The 25893-nt window shown below is 41.0% G+C and overlaps 1 protein-coding gene across 4 annotated transcripts; it reads right to left on the bottom strand.

Moving 5' to 3' along the window:
- Positions 1 to 1642: 1642 nt before the first annotated feature.
- yrk (Yes-related kinase) lies at positions 1643 to 25399 on the bottom strand. 4 transcript variants are annotated; one of them, XM_086178127.1, is made up of 14 exons: positions 25249 to 25399; positions 17904 to 17947; positions 16388 to 16648; positions 15229 to 15331; positions 13240 to 13338; positions 12968 to 13071; positions 9069 to 9218; positions 8316 to 8480; positions 7292 to 7447; positions 6411 to 6590; positions 5056 to 5132; positions 4817 to 4970; positions 4472 to 4603; positions 1643 to 2998 (listed from the first exon to the last, which is right to left on the bottom strand). In XM_086178127.1, the coding sequence occupies exons 3-14, from the start codon at positions 16623 to 16625 to the stop codon at positions 2790 to 2792; spliced, it is 1767 nt and encodes a 588-aa protein (XP_086034253.1). In that variant the 5' UTR covers positions 16626 to 16648; positions 17904 to 17947; positions 25249 to 25399; the 3' UTR covers positions 1643 to 2789. The 4 variants fall into 4 exon arrangements, with proteins under 4 accessions (XP_086034253.1, XP_086034252.1, XP_086034250.1 ...); XM_086178126.1 differs by lacking the exon at positions 8316 to 8480 and having other exon boundaries at positions 25249 to 25396; XM_086178124.1 differs by lacking the exon at positions 7292 to 7447 and having other exon boundaries at positions 25249 to 25384.
- Between the last annotated feature and the right edge of the window lie 494 nt (positions 25400 to 25893).

Raw genomic sequence — 25893 nt, 5'->3', positions numbered from 1 at the left:
CTGCAGATTTGTAACTGCAAAGTCCTAATGATGTCGAATACAACCGCATTATACTTGTGCTTCAGGCAAACAACACATGGAGCAGCAGCACCTCTGTGAAATATCATGCAGGCCATTTGTCATGATAGATTAGACTTAATTGTCAGTGAGATGAAAAATTATTCAGTGTTGGTATAAATTAGTGTTTTGTGTTTGTAAGTCGTCACAAATTTCATCCACCAAGGGCTCGTGTTAAGTAAAAATGAGTTAGGATATATAAAGCCTTATCTCTACATTGGTAATAGATTGACAATCAGTAACGGCTGAATAAATGTTCAGGAATTACATATTACCTGTGCCAAGGAGGATTATCGGACTACCACCATCATCATCATCATCATCATCATCATTATCATTTTTTTTCAATTTTTCAGGTTTTGTTGGGCAAAGTTTTTTTTTTTTCATTTTTATTTATTTATGTTTTACCACAATAAATTAAAAGCTGCTCGGTGTTATTTGGAGATTAAGGTCATAAAGAGAAATCGATGTGACTGTTACTTGTTGAAAAGTTCTCAAGAGATTCTTCATTAGTTTGTTCACGTCGCATTGACCCACTTCATATTAAACCAAAATATAAATAACACATGGATTTATTTAACCTCAGATTCAAAAGCATCATCACAATATCTGTGATAAATATGTAAATATAGGGGCATTTTTTGGCACTGCTTTCTCCACATTGTATTTACTCATGTATGTATTCAATCTTCATTAATTCGCTCATTCATTATCAACGCCACTGAATCTGCACTCAGGGCCGCAAGACCATTTCAGCCTATTCCTGCTGTCATTGGGCGAAAGGCGTGGTTCACCCTGGATCGGTCGCCAGTCGATCACAGGGCCACATACGGGGAGACACAACCATTCACTCTCTCATTCAAATGTCTGCATAGTTTAGGGTGTCCAACGAACCCCCCACATATTTTTGGACTGTGGGAGGAAACCAGAGAACCCGGAGGAAACCCATGCGGACAAAGGGAAAACATGGAGACCCAATAAAGCGAGACGACTTATCGGAATCCAACCACGGACCTCGTGCTGTGACGTGGAAGTGCTAACCGCTGCACCGCCGTAAATTATCAAAATGATTTCATGAAACAGATCCGAGACAGCTGACCTCAGTAAGGGATTCGGTAAAAATGAATTATGACTTTGCTATTAAAAATGTACATCACATTAGTAATATACATTTTCGCTATAACTGAGATGAAAGATATACATTTGAATCCTCATCAGGAATTTTTTTTCTGATATGGAGGTATTTTATTCATTTCAGGTCTTTTTTTTTTTTTTGAAATGTTGACGGTGCGTTGCTGATTCATAGGTCTTTTTCACTTAATTGTAGGTATTTGGCACACAGTGTCACCAATTGTATTTATATACGGGCAGTTGTATAGTTCAGTCTATTTGCATATCTTCTACCAAATTTCTATAGACAATGTGGGAAATATTTCTAAGCTCAGCCCCTGTCATTTTCACTGGGCGCCTTCCTTGGCTGCTGCTCCTGGATGCTCAACCAGAGCCATAAATGGAGAATCCAATAGACGCCCTTGACCAGGATAGTCACTCGTCGTGACAGAATACTTTGTCAGTAATCATGATATCTTACCCAAATATATTTGATCTTTATTAAAATAACATGACAAGGGAATCTCAGCATAAAGGGTACATTATTGTCACAATGAAAACACTATCCTTTCAAAGCCCACTGGCACTGACATGTTCCTTTTCTGAGCAACATTTCGCCGGCCCTCCCAATGGATGAAACATGCATACATGCGAACTAGATATATAAGTCTTTGTGATGCACAGATATGTTAAATTAAAACATAAGAGACAGTTCATTCAACAAACAAAGAGCGGTCTCCCTATCTCTATGACACACTAATGCACTTGGATCTAAAAAAAATTTTTTTTAAAAAAGCCTGCATTTTACACCACATTAAGGAATGTTTGACACTGTTGAATTAGTTCCCCCTGACAGGTGGTGGATATAGAGTCAGGATGAGTTTAAACACCCTCTGGAAAAATCTAAGTACTGTGAAAAAATAGAAAAATAGACCTCAGGTAAGAGCAAGCAGTCCTCCTCTTAATTCTAACAAAGAACCACGTCTGTCCGCAAACACACGCGTCTGCAAGGTTCATTGTGATGTTTTATTTAGCCTTTCCACCTGACAACCTGTTGCATTGCGCTCTGTCTCTGCATCCGTGCATCGATCCCAGGTAAACTCACTAAAAGCTCCTCTTAGAAGGACAAATCGAAGGACCGGAACATATATGGCAGCTGAACACATCATGTACCAACTCAACTCCCCCACCCCAACACAACCATCTACATCTTCTTCCAGTTCCTTGTTGTCATGGTTACAGAGTAAAGCAACATCACTGCAAGGCCTGCAGAGGTCCAAGTCTGCTCTTCTACATGGTTGACTGATCTGTCCCGAAAGGGCTGCAGCGATCTGGAGGAAACTGTCATTAAACAATTAAGGCAGCGATACGTTTCTGCATATTTGTTATCTGTCTGTCAGAGTACATTATCAATGGAACACATGTGTGTATGCGTGTGTGTGTGTGTTTGCGTGTGTGTGTGTGTGAGCGCGCGCATGCACACACGCGCTTTCGCATGTATGCCCGCTTGCATGCAAGTCCATCTGTCAATCAATGTGTGTCTGATGGGTGCTTCATTTCCCTCCGGTGAATGTGTGTGTGCGCGCGTGCGTTCGTGTGTGCGTGTACGTGTGTGTATTCGGTCACAGGTTTTCTCCGGGCTGATATTGCGGCTCTGTGGCAGTGAAGTAATCCTCCAGAAAGGACTGCAGGTATTCGAAAGTGTGTCTCTCGTCGGCCTCCCGCCTCCAACACTGCAGCATCAGTTCATGGAGTGAGGCGGGGCAGCCCGGGGCACAGGGCATCCGGTAGCCCCTCTCCACCTGCTCCAGCACCTCACGGTTGTTCATGCCTAAAGGGATGGAGGAGGGAGGGAGGAGGATGTGGGGGAAGGGAAAGGGTGAAGGGGTTCAGACAAAGAGTTGTTGAATATGGAGAAAAGCAAACAAAGTAGAAAAGTGTAGGAATGACACTGCTGACACATTACAACTTTATGTTCACCAAGAAAATAATTGAAAACTATGTTGCAAGCTGGTTTAAACCTAAGATGAACATAATTCCAAACAGACAAAATGAAGGACTCATCCATAAAAAACGTATTTCTCACTGCTTTTATTAACAGCTTTGAGCTTTCTCTAATAAAATGTGTAACAAAGCATAGAGAGTCGAGTCAAAGCACACTCGCTAAGGCTTCCCTGGAATATAAAACAGCACCCAGCCTTTTACCGAGTGTTTTCAGATTTCATTTATCCATTTTGTGTTTAATCATTGCCTTATAGCTCTTATTAGGGTGACTATTATTCTATCAATGTTTATAAAGCTGATCGAATGTATTTTGTCGACGTCATATGTGGAACTAGCTGATACGTCAGACGATTTTGACGTGTCTTTTAGCTGTTTACTGTATGGAGGTGGAAGCGGTCCGAAATGAAAATTTATAAGGACCGTATTATATGTATAAACAATAAACAATACGATGTATCTACACACCCAGGAGTGCGCATGTATGATTTGGACCACTGCGACAATAGACAATGACGTGTTGTTTTTAAGTTAAACGTCCAGAGGAATGGGCAGCTGTCAACGTGCGTGCCATCTGACTATTAGTGTATTTTTTATCTTTACATCTTTTGGTTGTCGGTCTAGCTTGAACACGCCCTCTTTCTGACCTTAGGCTGAAAGAGGTGACGGTTAAACTATATCATGTGTTGAAGTGATCTCCTTCAAATGTTGTTGAAATATCAGTTTATTTATCAGTATCAGTATCGCTGCAGTGTTTTGTTTTCATCCCAAATATCAGCATCTGCTCTTAGAAAATCTGCTACGGTTCAGGCTGGACGTCTCTTTACCGCTTTTATCAATTCTACATTCGTTGGCCGCCCATGACCTACCAAGTCCAAACTGGTTTCATCACAATTTGCAATATTATCGCATAACAACAGGCGAGACCTCCTTGAAAGCAACGTATCGATATTGTACTCCAGATGAAAGCAGGGGTTTATTTCAGCTCCAATCACTACTTTAAATTAATCAGGGTAAACAGTAAAACCAGAAATGTTTTGGCACAGAGCCGAACATGATCTATTTGCTAATTTGCCGTTGAAGTCAGAGAAGAAAATGTTCTCCCCTCTGTTCACTTTGAAAGCGCTATCGAGCAAACACTTAGGACCAGTCTCCAGTTGAGCTGCTGTTGGTGTAATTCATTTGGATCTGACTGAAATTGTGAATAAACAATCGGACTGTGGGGTCATGAGGAAACGCTTTACCTGTAATACTGGGATTTAAACAAAGTTTTGCTGTGGAGTAGATTTGAATCATCTAATACCTGGATAAGGGACCCGTCCCTTAGTAATCAGTTCAGTTAGTAGGATACCGAAGCTCCAGACATCGGACTTGATGGTAAAGCGTCCATACAGTGCAGCCTCAGGAGCCGTCCACTTGATAGGGAACTTCGCCCCTGAAACCATAGCAACAGAGTGAAGATGCATAATCATATAATTAGAGTAGGTTATGGATAAAAATATAGGCGTGGAGGCAGAGGCAGACACTCTTAATCATCCCGGTGTTTAAGGATGGCTTTTTCATACACACACACACACACACACACACACACACACACACACACACACACACACGCATTCTCTCTCAGCTTAATCTCACATCCTGTTACCTTGTCTGGCTGTGTACTCGTTGTCCTCGATGAGCCGAGCCAGTCCAAAGTCTGCAATCTTGCACACCAGATTGTCTCCAACGAGGATATTTGCCGCTCGCAGGTCGCGATGGATATAGTTCATCCTCTCGATATACGCCATTCCAGCCGCGATCTGGAAACCCAAAGCAGCAAAAGGAGAGTGGGTTTTTCTATACCATCGCCACGCATCTCTTTTCTTCTGTGTTCGCTCGATGGACCTGTGCAGCCATATCCACAAGCTGAGGCAGCTTCAGGCTCTGCCCCTCCCCGTCTTTCAAAAAGTCCAGCAAACTCCCTGGAAAACAGAAAAGAGGGGACATCATTTGGACCCGTCATACTCTCCACTGCAGGGCCACACTGCACTATGTGTCATCGCATACGTTAAACACAAGCATGTTCGATTCCATTTAGTTTCACATGGGATTTTCTGATTGTCAAAAGGGACAGTTTCGGTAGCCGCTTTAAATTTTGATTTCAATGGAGCTTTTACGCAATATTTTGATGCTCCTAGCTATGGAATCAACATTGCACATTTCTTATGTAATCCAAAGTTAAGTTCAGAGCAAAAGTTTTCACCGTGCACTGACAAAAAACATTCAATCACATTTTTATTGCAAACGAAATAAGCATGTGGGTGAAAATCCATTTGTTAAAACCTAAAGATTTGGTTGCAAATCCCCAGGCCGACGATGATCAGGCTGAAAAACACATGGAGTGGAGACCTCATCTAAACTGGCCTTTATATTTCACCGATGGCTGCCTTACACGACTAAAAACCCTGAATAAAGTGAATGAGAACAATATGTGCTGAGCACAAACAGGGTGCTCAGTCTGACATGACTGATAGGATTACTGCGGTAGAAATGTGTTATACATTTTGGTTCCTGGTGAACCAAGTCTTGTGGGCGAGACTTAAGCTGACAAGTCTTTATTTGCCGGAATGACAGCCTGGCTGAAGTCTGGCCAATCGAGATGTATGCGAAAAGATAAGCCCCGCCCACAGGAAGTGCAAAACATTCAAATACACCTTAAAACATTTTCTGAACACATCTTTGTTTTACTCGAAAAGAAGACCTTTTTGATAGAGTTTATTTTGATTCAAAACCTATAATGTTTAATTGTATGTAATGACACCAATGTAATTTCACAAATCTACAGACCCCCAGCTGAGAGGAAGAAAGAAAGGTCCTGAGGTTCTCTATCTTACCCTACAGCAATGCAAAAGGCTTGAGCAATCACTCATGCTGTCAAACTGTCTTCTTCTTCCGGTCCTGTTTGTCTAGATCTTCATTTTGATTCGTATATGTTTGTCTATGAAGGATTTTCACATGAACTTGGTGAGGAATCGTGTGACAATGTCAGACACCGGGTTTACCCCAAACTTGGACACTAGCAAGCGTTCAGATTTAAATGATTGTATTTTATTTTTGCTATAGGGTAAAAGTGCAGTTGTGAGCATTATTTGCATTTTTTTTGTAGTCTACAAGAAGGTCTCTTTTCAAGGTCTCCGTCTAAAGGCGGTGATTCCGGCTGTTGGTATTTACAACATGTGACAGGTCTCGAAGCCTGGTACCTTGGCTCATGAACTCGGTGATGATGTAGATGGGCTCCTCAGAAACGACAGCATAGAGCTGCACCAGCTTGTCATGGCGGAGTCTCTTCATGATCTGAGCCTCCTCAAGGAAGGCCTCGGGGGACATTGTTCCTGGCTTCAGAGTCTTCACTGCTACCTTGGTGGTGCCGTTCCACATGCCTGGCATACAGACAAGGGACGTTAATGCATACACAGACTCACACCCAGACTCACACACAAACACACTCCACACATCCATACTGTAATGGCATACACACCTATTTTTCTGGCATATAAATAAGGGAAAGGATGTACATAGATATGGTACAGCAGGGACAAAAAAAAAAAAAGCATACACATCTAAAACATCCAGTAGACGGAAACAACAGGGGACACAGGTGGAGAGCTATAATGAGCACACAACAAACACACACACACACACACATGCACACACACACACGATCAAACTCATGATGCATACATATGACAGTTATGTAGGGGAGCATGCGTGACATTAGACAGGGTTGTGTAAGAAGGCGGGGAGGTTCACTGGTCTTCCATGAACACCAGCAGCACCCGAGTTACACGGACAGCAGCGCTCAACTGCCAGAGGAAGAGACTCAACACACTGGCATTTAATCAAGGGGACTGTGCAACAAATTTGGCAGCGAAGCGGCATCACTTTTTGCCAGCTGATATGCGATTTACTGGGAAGCATATTTATGTGTAAAAACTGATATATAAGCAGAGTGAGCCACAGCCAGGGATTTAGCATCACTAATGGTATTTGCAGGACAGACACTGCGGATCACACCGCTGGACGAGACAATTCCGCCTCTGCGCCTGTAGATGGCGACAGAGGTCATTGGTGTCCGGCTCACCCATCCACACTTCCCCAAAGCAGCCCTGCCCCAACTTCTGTTGCAGGGACAACATTGCCCTGGATACTTCCCAGGCGTCCCGCCCCAGGCCCAAGGTTTGGGGGGTGCTGGTGGGACAGGCCTCAGTCAGATAATGACACAGCCCGTCGTTAGTGCCTGTTGGTGGGGAAGTTTGGGAGAAGGAAAGAAAGCGTGGGGGCGAAGAAGGTGATGATGAGTGGGAGAGAAGGGTGATATGAGGGGAGGAAAGGTGATAGAAAGGTGGGCAGGAGGTGACAAAGAGATGGAGTGAGATGATACATGCGCATGCAACAATAGGGAAGAGGGGGTATAAGTCTGGACTCCTGGATATAGACCTATGTATTGCTCTTTAATGAAATGGCGCCTCTTTTATCACAACTTCTTCTTTGGTAACCGTGTGAATTTCCTGTGTGGGTTCTTGTTGCAGCTATAATAACGCAGACAGGCAAGGTGCAGGACATGTAATATCAAGTATATCTTAACTCTCATATCTTAAGTACCATTAAGTTGCCATGTAAATCTGTTAAAGATCACTGTCTGACTGCTCATTGGTGCATCAGATAACAATAATCAGCTGAAATGAAAGAGAAATGATGATTGTCAAGAAACAACACAAACAATTGTCAAGAACAATACATTTTTCCAAATCAGCAAAAGTACATGTACATTAGCAGAGCCAAAAATGACCAAGAGCTTCCCTTGAAACAGCAAAAATTGAATAAAATGTAAAACATTTAGGTGCTCTTTTGCCTGCCTCGCCCTTTCTGCCCACAAACAGGTGTCACGTTGTCAATCTATTCACTCAAAAAAAGTTGGTTCACAACACAGTAGCCAGTTTGCTACATCATTCTGCCATGCTTATGGGTGGGGTTATTGTTATTGTGTTCACTGACACAAACATGACAGAGTTTGTACCTGCTGCTTCTACTGAAGTACTTGTTTTTTATCCAGGTTTAGCCCAGCTGTCCCCCTTTCCCCCTGAAACACATCCCATCAGTCCTACCCATCCAGACTTCTCCAAACTGGCCGTTGCCCAGTTTCTTAATCAGCTGGAGGGATTCACGGGGAATCTCCCACATATCCTTGGTCTTCACCGATAAGTCGGCCAGCTTAGGCATTCCCCGCTTACAGCTACCAATCAAACGGCAGCACAGACCTGCTGCTCTCTCTGATAGAGAGAGAAAGAAGGAGAGAGGAGACGCAGGCGGGCACAAAAGGGAAAAATACAGAGACAAAGGCAGCAAATACAGATAAAGAAAGAGCCAGACGGGTTTTCCGTGTACTTTTGAAACTGTCTCGAGAACCAGAAAGTAAAGCATGAGTCAAATAACTATAAGAAATCTTACTATAAGAAAAATCCAATTTTTAATGCAATACTTTGACTCAAACCCAATTTTTCATATGATTTACTTCTGTGTAACGAAATCTTTTAAGGTTTGTTTTCCTGGTGAAACAACCACATCCTAAAGTGATTCCTGTATCAGCAGAAGCTGAAGGGGCATATTTACAACAACAGAAATCATAGATAGCAGGGTGTGTGTGTCTGTGTGTGTGTGTGTCTATGGGTTATTGAACCAACTTGGTTCAATGTGTCGTAAGTCATTAAAAGTTTAAAGAAATGAGTGGAAAGCTAAGATTGTTTTTTTTTTCTTTTTGAATGAGCTGGAAACAAATAGGCAAACAGGAGGCCCAAAGTATGAAACACATCACAGAAGGAGAAGAAGCAGCATAGCAACAGCTCAACCATGTGCCTTACCTGTGTAGTGCTCCACCAGCTGCTGCACCGTTTCAAACTGAGACCTGGCAGTGATGTAGTAGCCACCGTTGTCCAGTTTGCGGATCTTATAGTGCTTGACGTGGTCCCCCTTGTTGTCATCCCAGTCCCGAATTGACAGGGAGTACGCACCTGTGGGGAGATGAGGGGTTTGTGAGCTTGGGTTTTTTGTGTGTGTTTTAACAACAGAAATAGTTCCAGTACATAGTCAAATGTATATGTAACAATTGGTTGAATTTTCTACGTTTCCTAGCCCCTGTTCATTGTAATATATCAACAATTATGCAGTTAATGCCAGTGTTATAGGTTACTTTCCACCCAGTAATCTTTGTGTAATTTACGTAATTTAATACGTAGTATTTGCTGTCAATTCCCAAGTTATTCTGGATAACTGTACATCTATCTATCGGTCTGACTCATGGTTGAGTGTACTCTCTGATAAACATGTCATATGTGCCTGAATGTACACTGCCCTCCCGGGTTTCTAGCCTTTTGTGTGTCCCCCAAGGTCTGGAAAAAAAAAATGTTGTCCAGAGAGCCTTTTCTTTTTGTACACCAGCATCCTGCCTCTGAACACCAGGCAAACATGCTCTGTTGATTCTTAAAAGCAAAGCTGAGAGACACTTGTTTGCCACTGCATATGAGCCCTGAGTGATGTTTGTTGTTTTTTATTTTACCCATTTATCTTTATTTTATCATTCATTCATTCACTATGTAGACCGCTTATTCTGCACTCAGGGTCACGGGTTGTGCTGGAGCCCATCCCAGATGTTATTGGGTGAGAGGCAAGGTTCACCCTGGACCAGTTGATCACAAGGCCGCATATAGAGACAATAATTCTCCCTCACAATTACATATTATAAGAAGACATACAAATATCACTTTCATTTGCAAGTCATTTCAGGACATACACCCATTCACACATCTGGATAAATTAGTGTCTACACTCAACCTCCTGCATGCTTTTGGACTGTGGGAGGAAACAGTCAAACATAGAGAGGACAATGCGGAATCGAACCAGGGACCTTCTTGCTGTGCGGCAGAAGCTGGAATCACTACTTGGTGCATTGGTCCCATTCCAAAAGCATGCGCGTTATTTGGAAGCCTCTAGCCCCATCGTGTTCCTCATTGACGGTTAGGCAGAATAAATTATCAAAAGTGGGGTATTTTTTAATTAAATTTGCGTCATACTAATGTCTCCATGGAAAGTCCTCCCGAATTATACTATTACTATTGGTACAATAATCCATCCCCTATGACAAAATCTACAGCAGTTTTGCTATTCAGGAAGTTTTTCATTGTCATCTTTCCATATCTCTGTTGAAACTCACTTTCAAAACATGCACATCCATCACTGTAATACAATCGATTACAGATCCAGACAAATACATTGCATTCATCACAGAACGCCTATCGAGATGGCTCTATCCCATCCTCGCTCTGTAGCGAATAAATCATTTTTTCCAAAATTATCAAAGCATTTAGCCTTTTTTTCTCTTGACAGAAACCTGGCAGAGGAGTATGGATTTTATTTCAATCATTGCCTGGACCTTCTGGCCTTTGCATCAGTTTCCACCAGTTGTTTCTTGTTTGGCTTTTTGAACATGGGGTTTTTATTTTTATTGAAAATACAGATGATCAGAGATGGATATACTTTTTTTTTGTAATTTGTATTGCATTCTACTCCCTGGCCCTTAAATATCATTTTTAAAAGAATTTATGTTCAGCGACCCAATGGTGTTGTTGAGGAGTGTGATATTTACAACATAAAATTGTGTGTTGGTTTTTTTTTCTCTTTCAATCTAGCTCTATGTATCAAGCTGGCACATACCTTTCTTCCTTTTATCTCAAGCATTTAGTCATATTTTCAAATGAAGTTTTGATAACAGGAATAATTTGTCATTTAATCCTTTTCCTTCCCTTACACTCACACCTTGCAGGTCCTGCTCCCTTAAATGACTCTTTCCTCTTAAGTTTTCTGTCTCCTTTCATTTTAAGCACCAAAATGTGCAATGAGATTGACAGCGTTTGAATAAATGCCACCTCTCTGTATTTATCAGTACAAGTACCATTACACTGAGATGAGACTTATTGTCAATGTTGTCTCCTCGGAAAAATGGCCATGTTCACTCTCTAAAGAGACACTGTCAGAAAGTGTGATATTTGTGGAAACAATTATATACATATCCACTGCTCATATTTAAATGAACTTTTATGGTTCTTTGATAAAGCACTGACGGATGCCAGAGTCGCCTTCTTCTCAACTGTAAGTGCAAAAATCTGTTGGAATCCGAAATTGTATTTTGTAATTCGGGATATTGTTAGTTGTGCATCACAATTTTCTCATGACACTCTTTTTATCTTTTCTCCCACCGGACTTAAAATACTGTAACTCTACAGGACATGAACAATTCATTTCACCACATAAGAACTTCTATCTGATCTTGGCCCTTCTCAGTTTAAATCGAGCTGTTTTTTTCAAATACTACTAAATATCAAAGCGGGATCATTCCCAACCCAATAATTATCGACTTTTTAAATTTCAAAACTGTGTTTGCTGATCAAAAACTTTCTGATTAAAATCCACTGGCACAGCATTTATGCGTGCCTTATATGACCTTGTGTTTCACAGAGAAGGGGGATGATGTTTGGTCGGGGTGCTGCTGGGCCTCAGCGCAGCCTTTGACAGCATATCTGGGTTCTTAGGCACAGGAAGTGGGTGGGTTTCATTGTGTCGGTCCTTTTGTCGTTGTCATCACAATGCGGTTCCATCTCTTCATCCGAAATATTGTGCTGTGCACTGCCCTGAAGTTATGTCCTTGCCCTGTTGTGTTCAGCTTGTTTATGCTTCCCCAAGGAAAACAAAATAACACAACTTAAAGACATTTCTTATCACAGCTGAGCTGAAAGTATTCAACGATACATTTTATTTAAAACGGTGATTTAGCATAAAAGCTACAAATCAATGAATACCAAATACTTAGAGAAAACACAACAACAAATTAAATAAAGGTCCTTCTTTCCCCAAAAAAGTCCACAGTGTTGGGGACCTTTCCTGACTGTAATTCAAGATCTGACTCACCATGGATCACCATGGTAACAGCTTAGTCTCTTTCGCTTTTTCCCCAGGTAAGACACATGGCAAACTGGGGCCGCATTATGGGTCAAGTCAAGATAGAAATATCAATGATGTCTTTCAGCTGCTTAACTCTTTCCCAAGTCCTCTAAAAAGTCACACTGTAATTCATTAAAATTGCAATGCATTTAAAGTATGGCTTATCCTTTCAAGAGCTGCGCATCACCAAGTACCTGCCTCTATCAGAGATCTATTTAGATTTCTTCCCCTCTACCCATCTACACATGACCCATCTACCAAATGGGTCAAAAACAGGTCCTGCTAGATGCTCCTTAATACAGACTTAATATGAAAAAAAAACATACATAATTATCCTTTTTTTTAGATAAAATAATTATTGCCTTATTTTGTTTCTTGTGCTTCCTTTGATTAGTCAATTTTTGTCCTAATATTCTCCATGAAGGCCTTGGTTATGCTTGGTTCATGATCGATGTTTCTGACTTGCTTGCTGTGCATTAGAATGCATTTTTGGAATCTTGCCACAACACCCATGCAAACTAAACCAATTTTACACAAAACTTACATATTCACCTTTAAACCATGGCAGTGTGTGCATTTTGCCCACCTAATTTTTCTAAGATAGTTTCAAAAGTTGATTTGAGTATTTGATTCAGTTGTTGTGATTCAACTCATAGAAACATGAAGACATTAGAAAGCATTATTGTAGAAGATACCTCAATGAACTGAGCAAGTACAATTAACAGGAGTGTGTGTGTATGTGTGTGTGTGTGTGTGTTTTCTTAACCTTTGGTGGTCTCACTCTCACGAATGAGAAAAGTTCCCCTTTGGTTGCCATGGCCGAGCAGCTGCCTCTCTGCATCCTTCCTTCCCATCTTACCAAAATACCACCTGTCACCATGAGAACAAACCAATAGTCACCACATCACCACACCGTAGATGTGCACTGACCCCTTAACATGTGTCACTGAGAAATTCTGCCACCTTGTGTGTGTCTCTGTGTGTGTGTGTGTGTGTGTGTGTGTGTGTGTGTGCGCATGTGTGTAGGTTTGCACTTACTCCTCAGCCTGTATGGAGTCAACAGGCGCGACATAGTTAGAAGGGATGTAACCTGTGTTTCCAGTGTCTAAAGAGCGAGCCTCCCACCAGTCACCCTCTCTGCAAACCATAAAAAACACTCATGATGAAGTTCACCTGCAGATATTCTCTTATTACTTAAGGTCTTTTGAGCTTTCAGAAAGGAATACCGCACAACTGATGTGCTGGACACTATTAAGTATGTTGATGAGTCTGTATCGTGTACACAATTCATCAAACTTGCATTTTAAAATATGAGTTTTAAAAACTACATGAATTGGTACTGGAATTAATTAGTGGCTGAAGGCAAAAGTCCCATGGCATAAATTGAAAATAGGCTTGAACAATATATCACTTTAAAGAAAGACGGAAATGTCATTTAACAGTGACAGGAATGTACTTATATAAACATAACAAAACATAACAAAACATAAACATAAACATAATAATACTAATGCTACTACTAATAATAATAAGAATAATTCTGTTGTTCAGGCAAGGTTTCTTTTTTCCTCTTCAGTCAATGCAAGGAATCATTTTAGATATTTTTAAATAATTGCTGGAGTAAACGGGAATTTATTAACCTGAAAAATCGGTACATCATTTCCTCAAAGGCATCAGAGAAAAATACAGAGGAATGTACCCTGGAATGTCTGGAAAAGGGACCAGAATATGTATTGGAAAAAAAAAATGCTAATTGATACTATCTATTTTTATGCCAGGTAAGATTGTATCAAACTCAACTCCATTTAAAAAGCTTTATCAAGCATTTTAAATGAAAAAGGAATTAAAACACGGAGCATGGAGACACTGTGATATACATTCTCACCCATGTAAGCCAGCATTATTCAAAAAAATTGTGCAGTCATTAATATATGTTAATATACTGTACATGAAATATGAAAATGCATAATATAAATGTTGAGAAAATGTTTACATAGGCTGTCACTTGGGCTAAAATTGTCAGTAGATAGGCGCAAACCCAAACTGAACTCAGCTAAAACTGACTATTTTGAATTCTTTTTGGAAGGTTTTAAACTCAATGAGCTTAAAAGGACCAGGGCTCAAACTCTCAACATTGTCCTTTAAATTAATGCAAAAAGAAATCAGTTCTCCTCGGGGTCAATAGCGATCTCTTTGAATAAATCAAACACCGATTATCCTTCGTGGTTTCAAGACCCAGGTATTATTTTATAGAAACATCCTATTTCTATTTTTAACACAGAATTGTAACATTTTAGCGTGTGCTGAATTTTCCCTCACAAGTCCAAACTCACTTCAGGACTCCAATATTCGATTCAACATCAGTTACCAGGCAACTGGAACCATTTTTCTTATCTCATTGAGCTAGTTGGATTTCCTTACTGAAACATACACAATCCAGTGATTTAAAGACCAATGTGTTTAAAATGTTTTAAAGATCTGTGGAGGAATCCTGAGATGTTACCATCATGTGAGCTAGAGCACAAAGTCAAGGAGGAAACAAGTGGGTTAATAGTTTTCAAAGAAAAGCACATTTGGCATCTGAGAAAGAGCCACTTGCTGCAGCATGATTGTGGTCTGCAGGACCTGGCATCTACAAAATAAGCATTTATTCATCAAACCAAAACATTTCATAAGGGTCTGCCAGCCTCCTCTAGAAGAATTAGTCTCACTGGTTGACATTTTATTTGTTCTGTAAAAAAACATAATGAGTAACCATGACGATCCCAGGAAATAAGTTTGGTGTCGAAGGTGACAGAGTTTTATTTAGACGATTGGGAGAGCGGGTGCTAGTAGCAGAGTGACACACTTTCACTGTGTGAAGTTAGAACAAGAGAACATGTACTCTAGTCCTCAACACACATCTTACAGCCCCTTTTTGGAGTTTGGAGTGTTTTACTCAAGAAGGAATGGCGCAGTTTTGATCGGCAGTGCTCCGAATCTATAAAAATGTAAAACTGATTGAGTTGTGTTTGTGTTTATCCTCACGTGTTGTTGATGATCTGGAATTTCTCTCCTTTCAGGAAGCTGAGATCGTCCTCTGTTCGAGCGTCATATTCATACAGAGCGATGAAAAGAGTGACTCCCCCACCTCCACACACACACACACCGACACACACACACACACACACACACACACACACACACAGATATATAATTTAATAATGATAATTAATAATTTTAACATTCTTTGTTTTCATAACTGAACATCACCCGTCAGCCTGGATTTTTTTTTAGGCAGATCTAAATGTTTTATGCGTTGAGAAATTCAAGTAGGCCAAATGAAGTGAGGACTGCTTCCTGCAGAAATGAAAAGATAAACATATAAAATCAAATCAATTCGCTTTACTTGCTCTGGCCGAATTTCAAAAATAAATAAGAGAAATCTTGCTACAGACTAAGGATTTCAATATATTATAATTTCAATCGTTGAACATTTTTGGTCTTTTTAAGATATTCTCCTCCTCCTCCTAATTGCTGACTGATTGACAGTTGGGTTCATATCTCTGATTTGAAGTTAATTTTTTGCTAATTTTTCCAAAAAGTCAATTGGTCAACAATTGATTTCTTTGCTGTTTCAAACCATTTGATTAATTTATTGGCAACTATTTTTGAATTAACTGATGACATTTAACATGACTTTGAAAAACAAACTTTAGGGACATAAATGTAAATTCGCAACACAATTATGCAATTGGAAAAAAACTGTCAAAAACTAAAAGCAGTGTTATCAAACATGGATCAGGTGTGGACAGAAGAGGTGTAAAACACAATTTTAAATATTTAAAAAAAAAAATCCTTAGTTCCGCCTCAATGACAAACAAAATCTTTTATATTAAAGTTGTAACAGAAAACCTGAAGCAAATTTGTTTTGTCCTTCTTGCTTTTATTTATTCATTTTGCTTCTCTGTCCGATGACCATGAGGCTAGCAGTATGTGCTTGACTGACATCTGTCCGTTTGCCCAATTACCTCAGCAGGATTTGTTCCAGTGACCATCTTTAATATGGTCATACTTCAGTGGAAGTAACTCCATCCATGTAATGACTTTGTACAAGAACAATTAATTTGTTGTCTCTCTGTCTCACACTCACTCACGCACACGCACAGAGAGAGAAGGAGAAAGCGAGAGAGAGAGAGTGTCATACTTGTAATGCCTGCAGACCGCTGGTGTGTGCTGGTGTTGAGGTAGATGGTGCTGGATGAGAAGCCCTTGTTGAAGTCTGGGATGGCCTGGGTCGGGTCAGGACAATAACGGCCCTGACTCAAGGCTGCAGACAAGTCTCCGTCTCCGTTGCTAGGAGACAGATCTGTAACATTTATGGCTGCTACTGACGCGGCTGCTGCTTTGTCGGACTTCTTCTGCTTGCAACAAGAACACCCCATAATAACCAGCACAAAGATAGTGTCTGCAAGGGAAGCAGAGAAAAAGAATCACACGATAACTATTTCCGTATGAAATTTTCCATCTAAATATTGTAGGTTCCACAAAGTACACCACCTGTACACATTTAACACTTTCCCTGCAATTGTTGGGGGGGGTTATGCTGCTTATCATCTGCTTATCATCACCTCCCCCCATAACAAAGAGAGTTGGGGGTTTATTTGATGCCAATAATGTAATCTGAGTACATAGGTTTAATTAAAAATGCAAATAAATATGACAGAATCAAATAAAAATTGTGAAGTCAATCTTGTTGAACTTTGTAAAATTGCATTTCTGACAGTCTAAAAATTCACAAAAGTGTTGTTAAAACAAGAACAAGGCAATGCACAAAAATGGTCTGTTTGTTGGAAACTTGAGGCTTTCAATTGACATTTTCTGTGTCCAGGAAATTTTGGAACTGAATATTCTGCGGGTGTTGAAAGATCAGTTGGCAGGCAAGTAACGTTTTTTGAAAAAGGCTCACAGGGAAAGAGTCGCTGAACGTGTTTCCTTGGAGAAAATTCGGGTGCTTTTGGATAAAAACAAGACAGAACAACACATTCAAAGGTCTGCCGCGGCGATTCCAAACCCAGAAAGGCAGGTAGGCAGGTACAAGCAGGCAGATTTTAAAAACAATGTTAAATTCATGACATTCTGACTTCAAAGAATCCGGATTTTGGACCCAATCAGATTCTACATTTCCTTTCATGGTAAATAAAAACAATCAATGATCGACTGTTTTCAACTTGAAGGTTTTCACATTTCTTTACTGTGAAAAAACCCTGTGAAGGTAACCCTGACGTCATCAATATGACAGTGTCGGTGTTCGTTTCAGGAATCTCCCCCGTCTAAATCAAATGACCAGAATCAGTGAACTGTTACGTCTGACACAGATTATAAAACAGTTAAAATCAATAATTGCACAACTCCTTATTGCCAAAGGTGGGTTGTCACAGCACTCAATGTTTAGGAGAGCTAAAAGCGATAAATCTCCAATAATTTTTGACTGCAAGAGGGCTGAAATTTGAAAGACAATCTGATTGAAAGTGAAAGGAAGCATCAAAACAATGCCGGGAGGTCATCACAAACTAGAGAACTCTGAAGAGAGAACTTGCAAACCATAACTTCACTTCCCTCCAGCGGGAGTAGGAGGAGGAGGAAGGAGAGTAAAAACGGGAGGTGGAAGTAGAGACAAGGGGGGTGGAGAGCGCGAGAAGGAAAAGTTAACTTTTTCTCACCTGAAGTCTTCCTCTGTCAGATCATCTGTCAATCACCATCGCCACTGGCAATGAGAGGGGAGAGAGAGGAAGAAGGTGAGTGACAAGGAATGGATTGAGAGAGCAGGGCGAGGGAGGATGAGTGGCAGAGAGCCAGAGACAGAAAACACATTTGGGAACGTGAGAGAGGAGCAGCAAAGCATGAATAAAGAGAGAGAGAGAGAGAGAGAAGTTAGAAAAAGACAGAGAAAGCTGAGGTATGGACTGACAGAGATGTGAGGTTAGCCACTTCCCTTTTTGCTTTTGCTGTTTCAAAAAGGGCCATCCTATCGGTCAACAACTGTGTATGTGCGTGTGTGTGTGTGTGTGTGTGTGTGTGTGTGTGTGTGTGTGTGTGTGTGTGTGTGTGTGTGTGTGTGTGCGCACGCGCACATATGCATGGTTAGGCGTTTTTTTTACAAGCGTTTACAGGGTTTTTTTTTTAAACAAAACCCTGTAAATGTCTTCACACAAAGATGTCATTAACAACATGAAAAGAGGAGTTTCACAAAGATCGTTGTGCAAACATGTGTAATCAAGAGTTTCAGTTGTAAGTCAGACGCTATTTCATTAGAAGTCACCAACACCACAGGCAATTACATCAAGAGGAAACACAACCCTGAGCATTACTCTGCAGCAATGTCGAAATGTATTTTTTATGGAAATAACAATCAAGATGGGGGGGTTGATTACATATGCATGCATTGGAGTGCTAGCTTAAGAAAGTTTAGGTAAGTGAGCATTGAAAGCAAACATTGGTTTACAACTTTGACAGTCAGCTCATGGTTAGAGTTCTCTTTTTTTCTTACAATCAATAGCAATATTCTGACTTTTAATCTGGCAGAACCTACAGTCAATTTCAAGTTCTGTCACATCATTTAGACAGTTTGAGAGTTCCTCAAACGGTGATGTTGAGACACGAGGGGGCAGAATCCCACGTCAGAAGAACCTCGTTGTGACTTCTCTTTTTTGTTTGGTGACTACCCCAGCTTCAGAGCACGGTTTGTGCTCTGAAGTGGTCCATGAATTCATCCGTAAAACTAAACTTTCATTCATTCTACGGTTTATACTTGAAATGATTCACATCAAAAAAATGTGAGAAAAAAAACAGAAATAAAAATAAAAATAATGAATTCTTAAAAAGTCATTAAATAAATCAGCAAGCTTAAAAAGAAAATATTTGACATCTGCTCTCGGCTCCAACAGACAATGCAGCGTTTGCTTTGCTTTCGGTACATGCTTTCGGCGGTACATGGAATGGCCACTCATGCCGCTCATGGAGGCACAGCCTCAGACTTCTGGTTTAAGCCCTCAACAAACATGAATGGAGATAAAATACTTTAATGATATTATAGAGCTTGACAAAATGGATGGAATTCACAAAAAGCATCGCAGTTAAAAGCATCATTTCCTTTTTTTTAAAACTCTAAATATACTTTATCCACCACTTTGCAAACAAAGTTTGTGAAGGGAGACACATTTATGGATAACTTTGCCATACTTGTGTTTTCACATTCGAGATAATACATCCACGATCTCTGACTGAGTCATGGATGACTGCCAATCTGGACGCTTTAGGGTATGTTTTCAGCACAAACAGTGTGGGGATTCATCACAAGAAAAAAAGCTTGTTAGAATGCTTGTTCAGTTTGAATTATCGCGGGCATCTTCATCTCTATTTATGTGGATTCATAGTATTTTGCTTTTGTAGGTTCAAGCCGTCGATTAAACTGGAAACAGCTGTCAGTGCAGGACAATGCAAAACCGTCAGTGAATGACATGTCCCCTGCAACAGCTAAGGTGAAGCTGAAGATTGTAACATAAAATCTTTGTGTTCAGAATTGTGCTGATCTATTTGTTTTCCACTTTTATTTATCCTTGTTTTAAGAATGACAATCACATTTTTTGATCAGGATTTTCAGTGTTCTTGAAATTCATGGGAAAATGCCAGGAGCAAGCAAACGTCCTCAAAAAAGATGCATAAAAATCAGCCAGAAAATGAATGAAATTCTAAAAAGCATCCCTTGGACGTTTGCAGAAAATTACAATTTAAGTGCAGTGAAAATGCTGCAGAGTTACGTCATTAATTTGTTTTGGGATTCCGACACGATTCTCCACAGCTGAACAGATATAATTCACACAATGACAGATAATAGGGGCTTTTCAATATTGTGATATCCCCGTTTTTTATTTTTCATATGGCCTATGTACCGAACAAACTGGTCACAGTGGAAGCAGCAACCCTTCAAGCGGAATGAACTCCAAACTCCACTCACCCCACCTACTGAGGAATGTGGAGGAAGTCACACACAGAAGAACAATACAGGTTATGGCAGTGAGCAACAAGAAAAGAAAAATCACTTTCAAAATGAAAAATAGGGGGGTTGGTCCAGTTGAGACAAAAATTCTCAGATTCTTCTCAAACGTCACAAAAACATTTGCTATTATCTCACCCCGAGCAGAGCATGTAAAACACACACACACAAACACACACACACACTGTTGTTCAGTAATCAGACTGAACATCAGGAGAGCTACAGGAAGTTAGCACTGTTAGAGTTTCCTGTCTACCCCTCTGATGGCTCCCCCTTTTCCTGGAAACCTTGGACAGCACACACACACACACACACACACACACACACACACACACACACACACACACACACACACACACACACACACACACACACACACACACACACACACACACACACACACACACACACACACACACACACACACACACACACACACACACACACACCAAATGCATACACGGAGCAGCTGTAGTGGCACAAACACCCAATGCTATTTGTCTGCTACAGTGGTTAACTTCCCGCGCCTCGACCAACACTTCCTCCAACTTTAATAACCTTTAAACCCTTCACCCACATCTGACACCTTTTAATTTGCACAACCCCTCTGTGCTGCTTGCTCTGGACATGGAGGATGTCAGAGAGGCAGATGACCACTGCATTAAAATGCATGCATGCACACAAACACACAAGAATATATGTTATGTGTGCATACACACGCATGTCTACACACAACACCCGTACACTTTCGATGCAAATGCAAGATCTGATAACATACACACTAGACCCTGCTGGGCTGCATGATCACACACATGACACCTAAACTTCATTGTAAAGCAGGTGGATATTCTCAAAGTAAGTAAGTAACAAATGGCACCGTGCAGTGGAGGGCTCTGCATTGCTCTTGGGAAAAACTGAAACGCACACTCTCAGTTTCGTGGAAACAAGTCCCTGTAGTTAATACTGAAATTACTGATATCTTTTGGCCCTAAGTAGCCTTGAGTATTACAGGGAATATTCTTAATCTTCTTATTATATAATACTTGAGACTGATCATCTTTGGTTTGTGGAGCTAATACTGTGGTTCAGGCCTTACGAAATCAGATAAGGATATGTCAACTAAAATTATTTTTTATGAAGTAATAGTAAATAAATACAGGAAAATAGAACAGTAATTACTCAGCAAAATTAATAATTTTACAAAATCCCCAATCTGTCTTATCTCAGTATCAGCAAAGGCACTTATAAATGGCCACGGCGGATTCAACACCATGACACTGATGAAACCCTGAGAAAGATGTATTCAACACCAGAGAGACCTTAAATGTCAGCTGAAACTAAAATAAGGAAATATTCATCTTAAACATAATGAATGCTGATTTCGAAACACTCGCCAATTTCATAGGAAACAAAAATAATACATTATCTCTATGTGTGTTGACATGTTCTTTTGGTCTTACTGCAACAACCTTTATTTTACGTGATATAGTATACATGTTATAATAATACGGCTGCCTTAACATACGTATATGGCAACTTGATCATGAATAATATTTATGAAGATTTATCATGCCAGTGTCCTACAGCCACATTATAGAGAAAAGATAATTGCTAGCTATGAAATGCTAACAATAAAAACTTCACCTGATTCTCTCTAAAGCTATCTCAGTACCAAAAAGTAAGAAAATAAAATTTATTCAGCTCCAACTCTACTTCCCTTCGCTATGACGGACTCCTGGCTGTCACAGCAGCCTGGCAAACCTACCAGGAGAAATCATTTGTCTGTGTGAAGCTGCAACCACTTTCACTGCAGCAACACTTACCATGGATGGATGTTCATGTACCTGCCAGGTTTGTTAATGAGGACTTTGTTTTACATTTTGGGGTGGTGCAAATAATAATAATAAAAAGAAACAATAACAAGATGTTTCCTGGTCATATCTTAGTTGTGGGTAGCTGTGGAGATAGTTCTAGGTTTATTTGGAGCCTTATTTTGAAAAACATCTACCTCTATATTTAAATGATGGTGGTGAAGCGCATTTTATAATCAGCCGACTTTGCCGTTTTCATTCAATATATCTGCTCCTGAATAAAGAATACTGCTAATATATATATATATATATATATATATATATATATATATATATGTGTGTGTGTGTGTGTGTGTATATACACACACACACACACACATATATTTTGGGTTCGTATCTCCAGAGTAATGAAGATACACTGTCTGGAGACCAACCGGGCTGTTATGCATATTATTTTTGTGGTGGAGCCTCTAGATACATAGATGGGAAATCTGTTAAATTCTGTACAAATTAGACTCAAACATCCTTCATGGTTGGATATAAAGAGAATTATTCCATCCAAAGCTCCCTCCCGGTCAGATGTGTTTCCTTCCTTGTGCTCAATTTGAGTATTTGAGCCTCAGTTGCAATGAAATTGACACTTATAGGCCCTTTTACATTAATTCATCAAATGCGACCTCATTAAATATACGATTTTCAGATGCAGGTCTGTGAGGGTAATTTGTGACATCACAAATATTCTGTAGCCAACAATCAGCAGACAGAGTTAAAGGATGTCCACTCCATGTAATTGCCAAAACATTTGTGGATAAAAAACAGAGACTTTCTTTTAAAAAGAAATGAAATAAAAGATCACTGCGTAAGTTTCTGACACGTAATGGGTCATGGTCTTGTCTGTGGCAGTTTTATGATTTCCTTTTTAGTCTTTTTTTTCTTTCTTGTTTCAGAAGTTCACAAATCATTTGTTGCTAATTTTCAATAACTGACCTCTTAAATTGACAAATTACCAGTTTATACCGGGCAAATGTCCAATGATTTTGTAAATCAATAAATTATGAAGGGATTTTTTCCAAAAACTTTCAAAAAGTAGAAGTACATTTGACAGTGTTTTGATTTGCAAAGTACCTCATTAGCATTAGCAGAGAATAACTGCAACACGAACAGATGACATCGCAAGATAGTTACCAGACAAGGATTTAGGATAGTTTGAATTTGATTGTAAATATTTGAAACAGTTAGAATTAGAAACAGTTGAAATGATTCAAATCTCAATGGGATACCACAGAGGGATGTGCAGTGTATATACATTGCTCAGCCCTTTGTTTCTTGAAGAGGAATTTGGGGGAATGTTGTAGTACATCTGTATTCTCTGAAAAAAAATGAAAAAGCAAGTAAAATGCAACATACAGAGCATTAGCTTGTATTCTGTGAGCGTTTATAAAAATCACAATAACATCACCCTCCATCATCACCGTCACAAACACCCGAATCTAAGCGACACACCCTTTCCTGCACAGTGGACTGCAGATAAGCTGCTCCCAGAGAGGAATTCACTTACAAACACACACACACACACACACACACACACACACACACAACTAATTGTTCATAACTGGACTTTCACGCCATATCGTGTCTTCTTTTTCCCCACCCCGCTTTCCTCAAGCTTCTGTCTTACCTTTTTCTCTTGCCTTGACCACCTCTCTCCCTCCCTCTCTCTCTCACTGTTTCTCCCTCTCTCTCACCCACATTTGCAGGAAGCCCCACAGGATGTAGAGTGTGTGTGGAGCAGGGATGATAGGACAATGGGAAGCAGGGTGTCACTGAACCCACACACACACACACACACACACACACACACACACACACACACTAAAGCAGAGGTGGAGACGTGGGGGGAGGCAGGGGATTGGAAAAGTAAGGTGCCTCGTCCACCAGGATGTCCTGTTTCCACATGATGTAGTCATTTCCTCCAGATACAGTGAACCAAACCAAGGGGGTATTCAGAAAAGCACATACTGTGGCACTGATGTTACACACCTTCTGGGTTGATGACGGGCCTGTTTCTATGGGAACGAAAAGGAGATACATGCCTGAACAGGTGCGCAGCTGTGGACATTCAACTGGCCAGCCTTATCAGTGTCCAAGAGACCAAGCCCTTTTTAGGACCAGTGTTAAACCCTCCCGCTGTTGGTGGGAAAACTGTGTGATGGTAGCATTAACTACCTCGCCTCCTTCCTTCCTGCCTGCCTGCCTGCCTGCCTAACCCCCACCCCCGTGCTAAAGACAGGAACTGACCTCGTAAAGCAACAGGGAGTGATGAAGTCCGGCCTTGGATAGCTTAATTTTTCCTGTAAATTCCACGACAACTCCTTGATGTAGACTCTTGAGCCGTTTGGCACTGAAATCAGTGGCAAAACAAAGATTTATTCTGATTCCTTACAGGCTCGCGGGGCTCTGATGCACCCCGAGTGGGGCTGAGCTGTCCCGGCTCCTCGGAGAGACGGATGTGAGGAGGATACATGCAGTCGGGCCTTTCCTCAAGGTGGCTTCCTGCGGGCCCACTGCCAGATAAATCACAATCGCCCAAACTCTTGGCTCCGGAGCTGATTTCGCATTTGTCTAACCGATCCCAGTGAACATCTTGAGAATTCACCAAGTAAGCCTTTGCCACCAATTCAAGTGCATGAGAATGAAAGCTTTGACCTTTATTAAACTAAACCACCGGGTCTCTAAGAGGAAACCAGTTGCGACAGATCTAGCTGGGCTTTTCAACTCCACTAATGTTGCAATAAAGGCACTTTCAGATCTAAATATGGTTGTGTATCAAAGACTGAAAACACAGCGTACTTTTGACAATGATTCAACTCTAAAAGTGATCATTTGAGTCGCTTAATCACATGAAAACTGACCTCAACAGGCTTGACTGGAAATAGTGAGCTGCTAACCCTGGGACTTTTACTGATCACCAAAGTCTACTTTTGATCCTCCTGGTGAGCAGAAAACTAAAAAAACCAACATCCACCTCGCGACGCGAAGACGCTCGAGGTCCCAGCGGCACTCGCAAGTTTTACAGGTAAAAGCAGGTGTTGGGAGTTCGGACACGGCAACGGGCGCATGTGTGTGTTTCCTAGTTAGTTTATATCACAGAAAACGGGACGGACGAAGGAAAAAAAAAAAAGGGGAAGAGAGCCGACGTACCGGATAGGAGTCGTCGTGACAGCCGACGGTGCCGTGGAAGAGGAGCGCGTTGTCCGGTGTCTCGCGGGGCGCGCGGGGAAAGCCGCTGCTCAGCTGCGCGAGTTGTGTGCGCGCGCGCGCGTGCCCCTCTCTTCCGGAAGCCTTGGCACGGTCCGGCCCACCCGGAGCCGCGCGCGCACGACAGAAAGCAAAAGAGAGAGAGAGGTGGGGAACACTTCCGATATGTGGGACACTTCAGAGGACCCCCCCCCCCACCCCCACTACTAATTACCATTGTTTTCAAGAAAATATCATAAACACCGCAAACTCTTCAGTCTCTACCGATAAATCATCAAGAAGTGAGGGCCGGATAATGTCAACCGCAGAACCGCCTCGCTGTCAGAACTGACAAGTGACAGGTTCGAATTGTGTGACTTTCGCTCCAGGTGTTAAGACTGGCTGATGTGTGATATCCGTGTACACGTAGCAAACAGGGGGTTCCACTTAACCGGGCTTAACTGTCAAAATGCCGGGTAGAAGTGCGGCCGATTCGGCCAGGACCACACATTTACATGCACATCTTCAGTTCGCTTGGCTGGCGGTCAGTGAACGTTCAAGCCGTTGTCTTAGTCGCCACCTCGTGGCCTGTCTGGGCAGTGCTGCTCT

This window comes from Fistularia commersonii, chromosome 30, assembly GCF_037954325.1.
Source record: "Fistularia commersonii isolate RoL2024-O1a breed Wild chromosome 30, RoL_Fcom_v1.0, whole genome shotgun sequence".
NCBI classification, from domain to species: Eukaryota; Metazoa; Chordata; class Actinopteri; order Syngnathiformes; family Fistulariidae; genus Fistularia; species Fistularia commersonii.
This window is presented reverse-complemented; position numbering and strand designations above follow the sequence as displayed.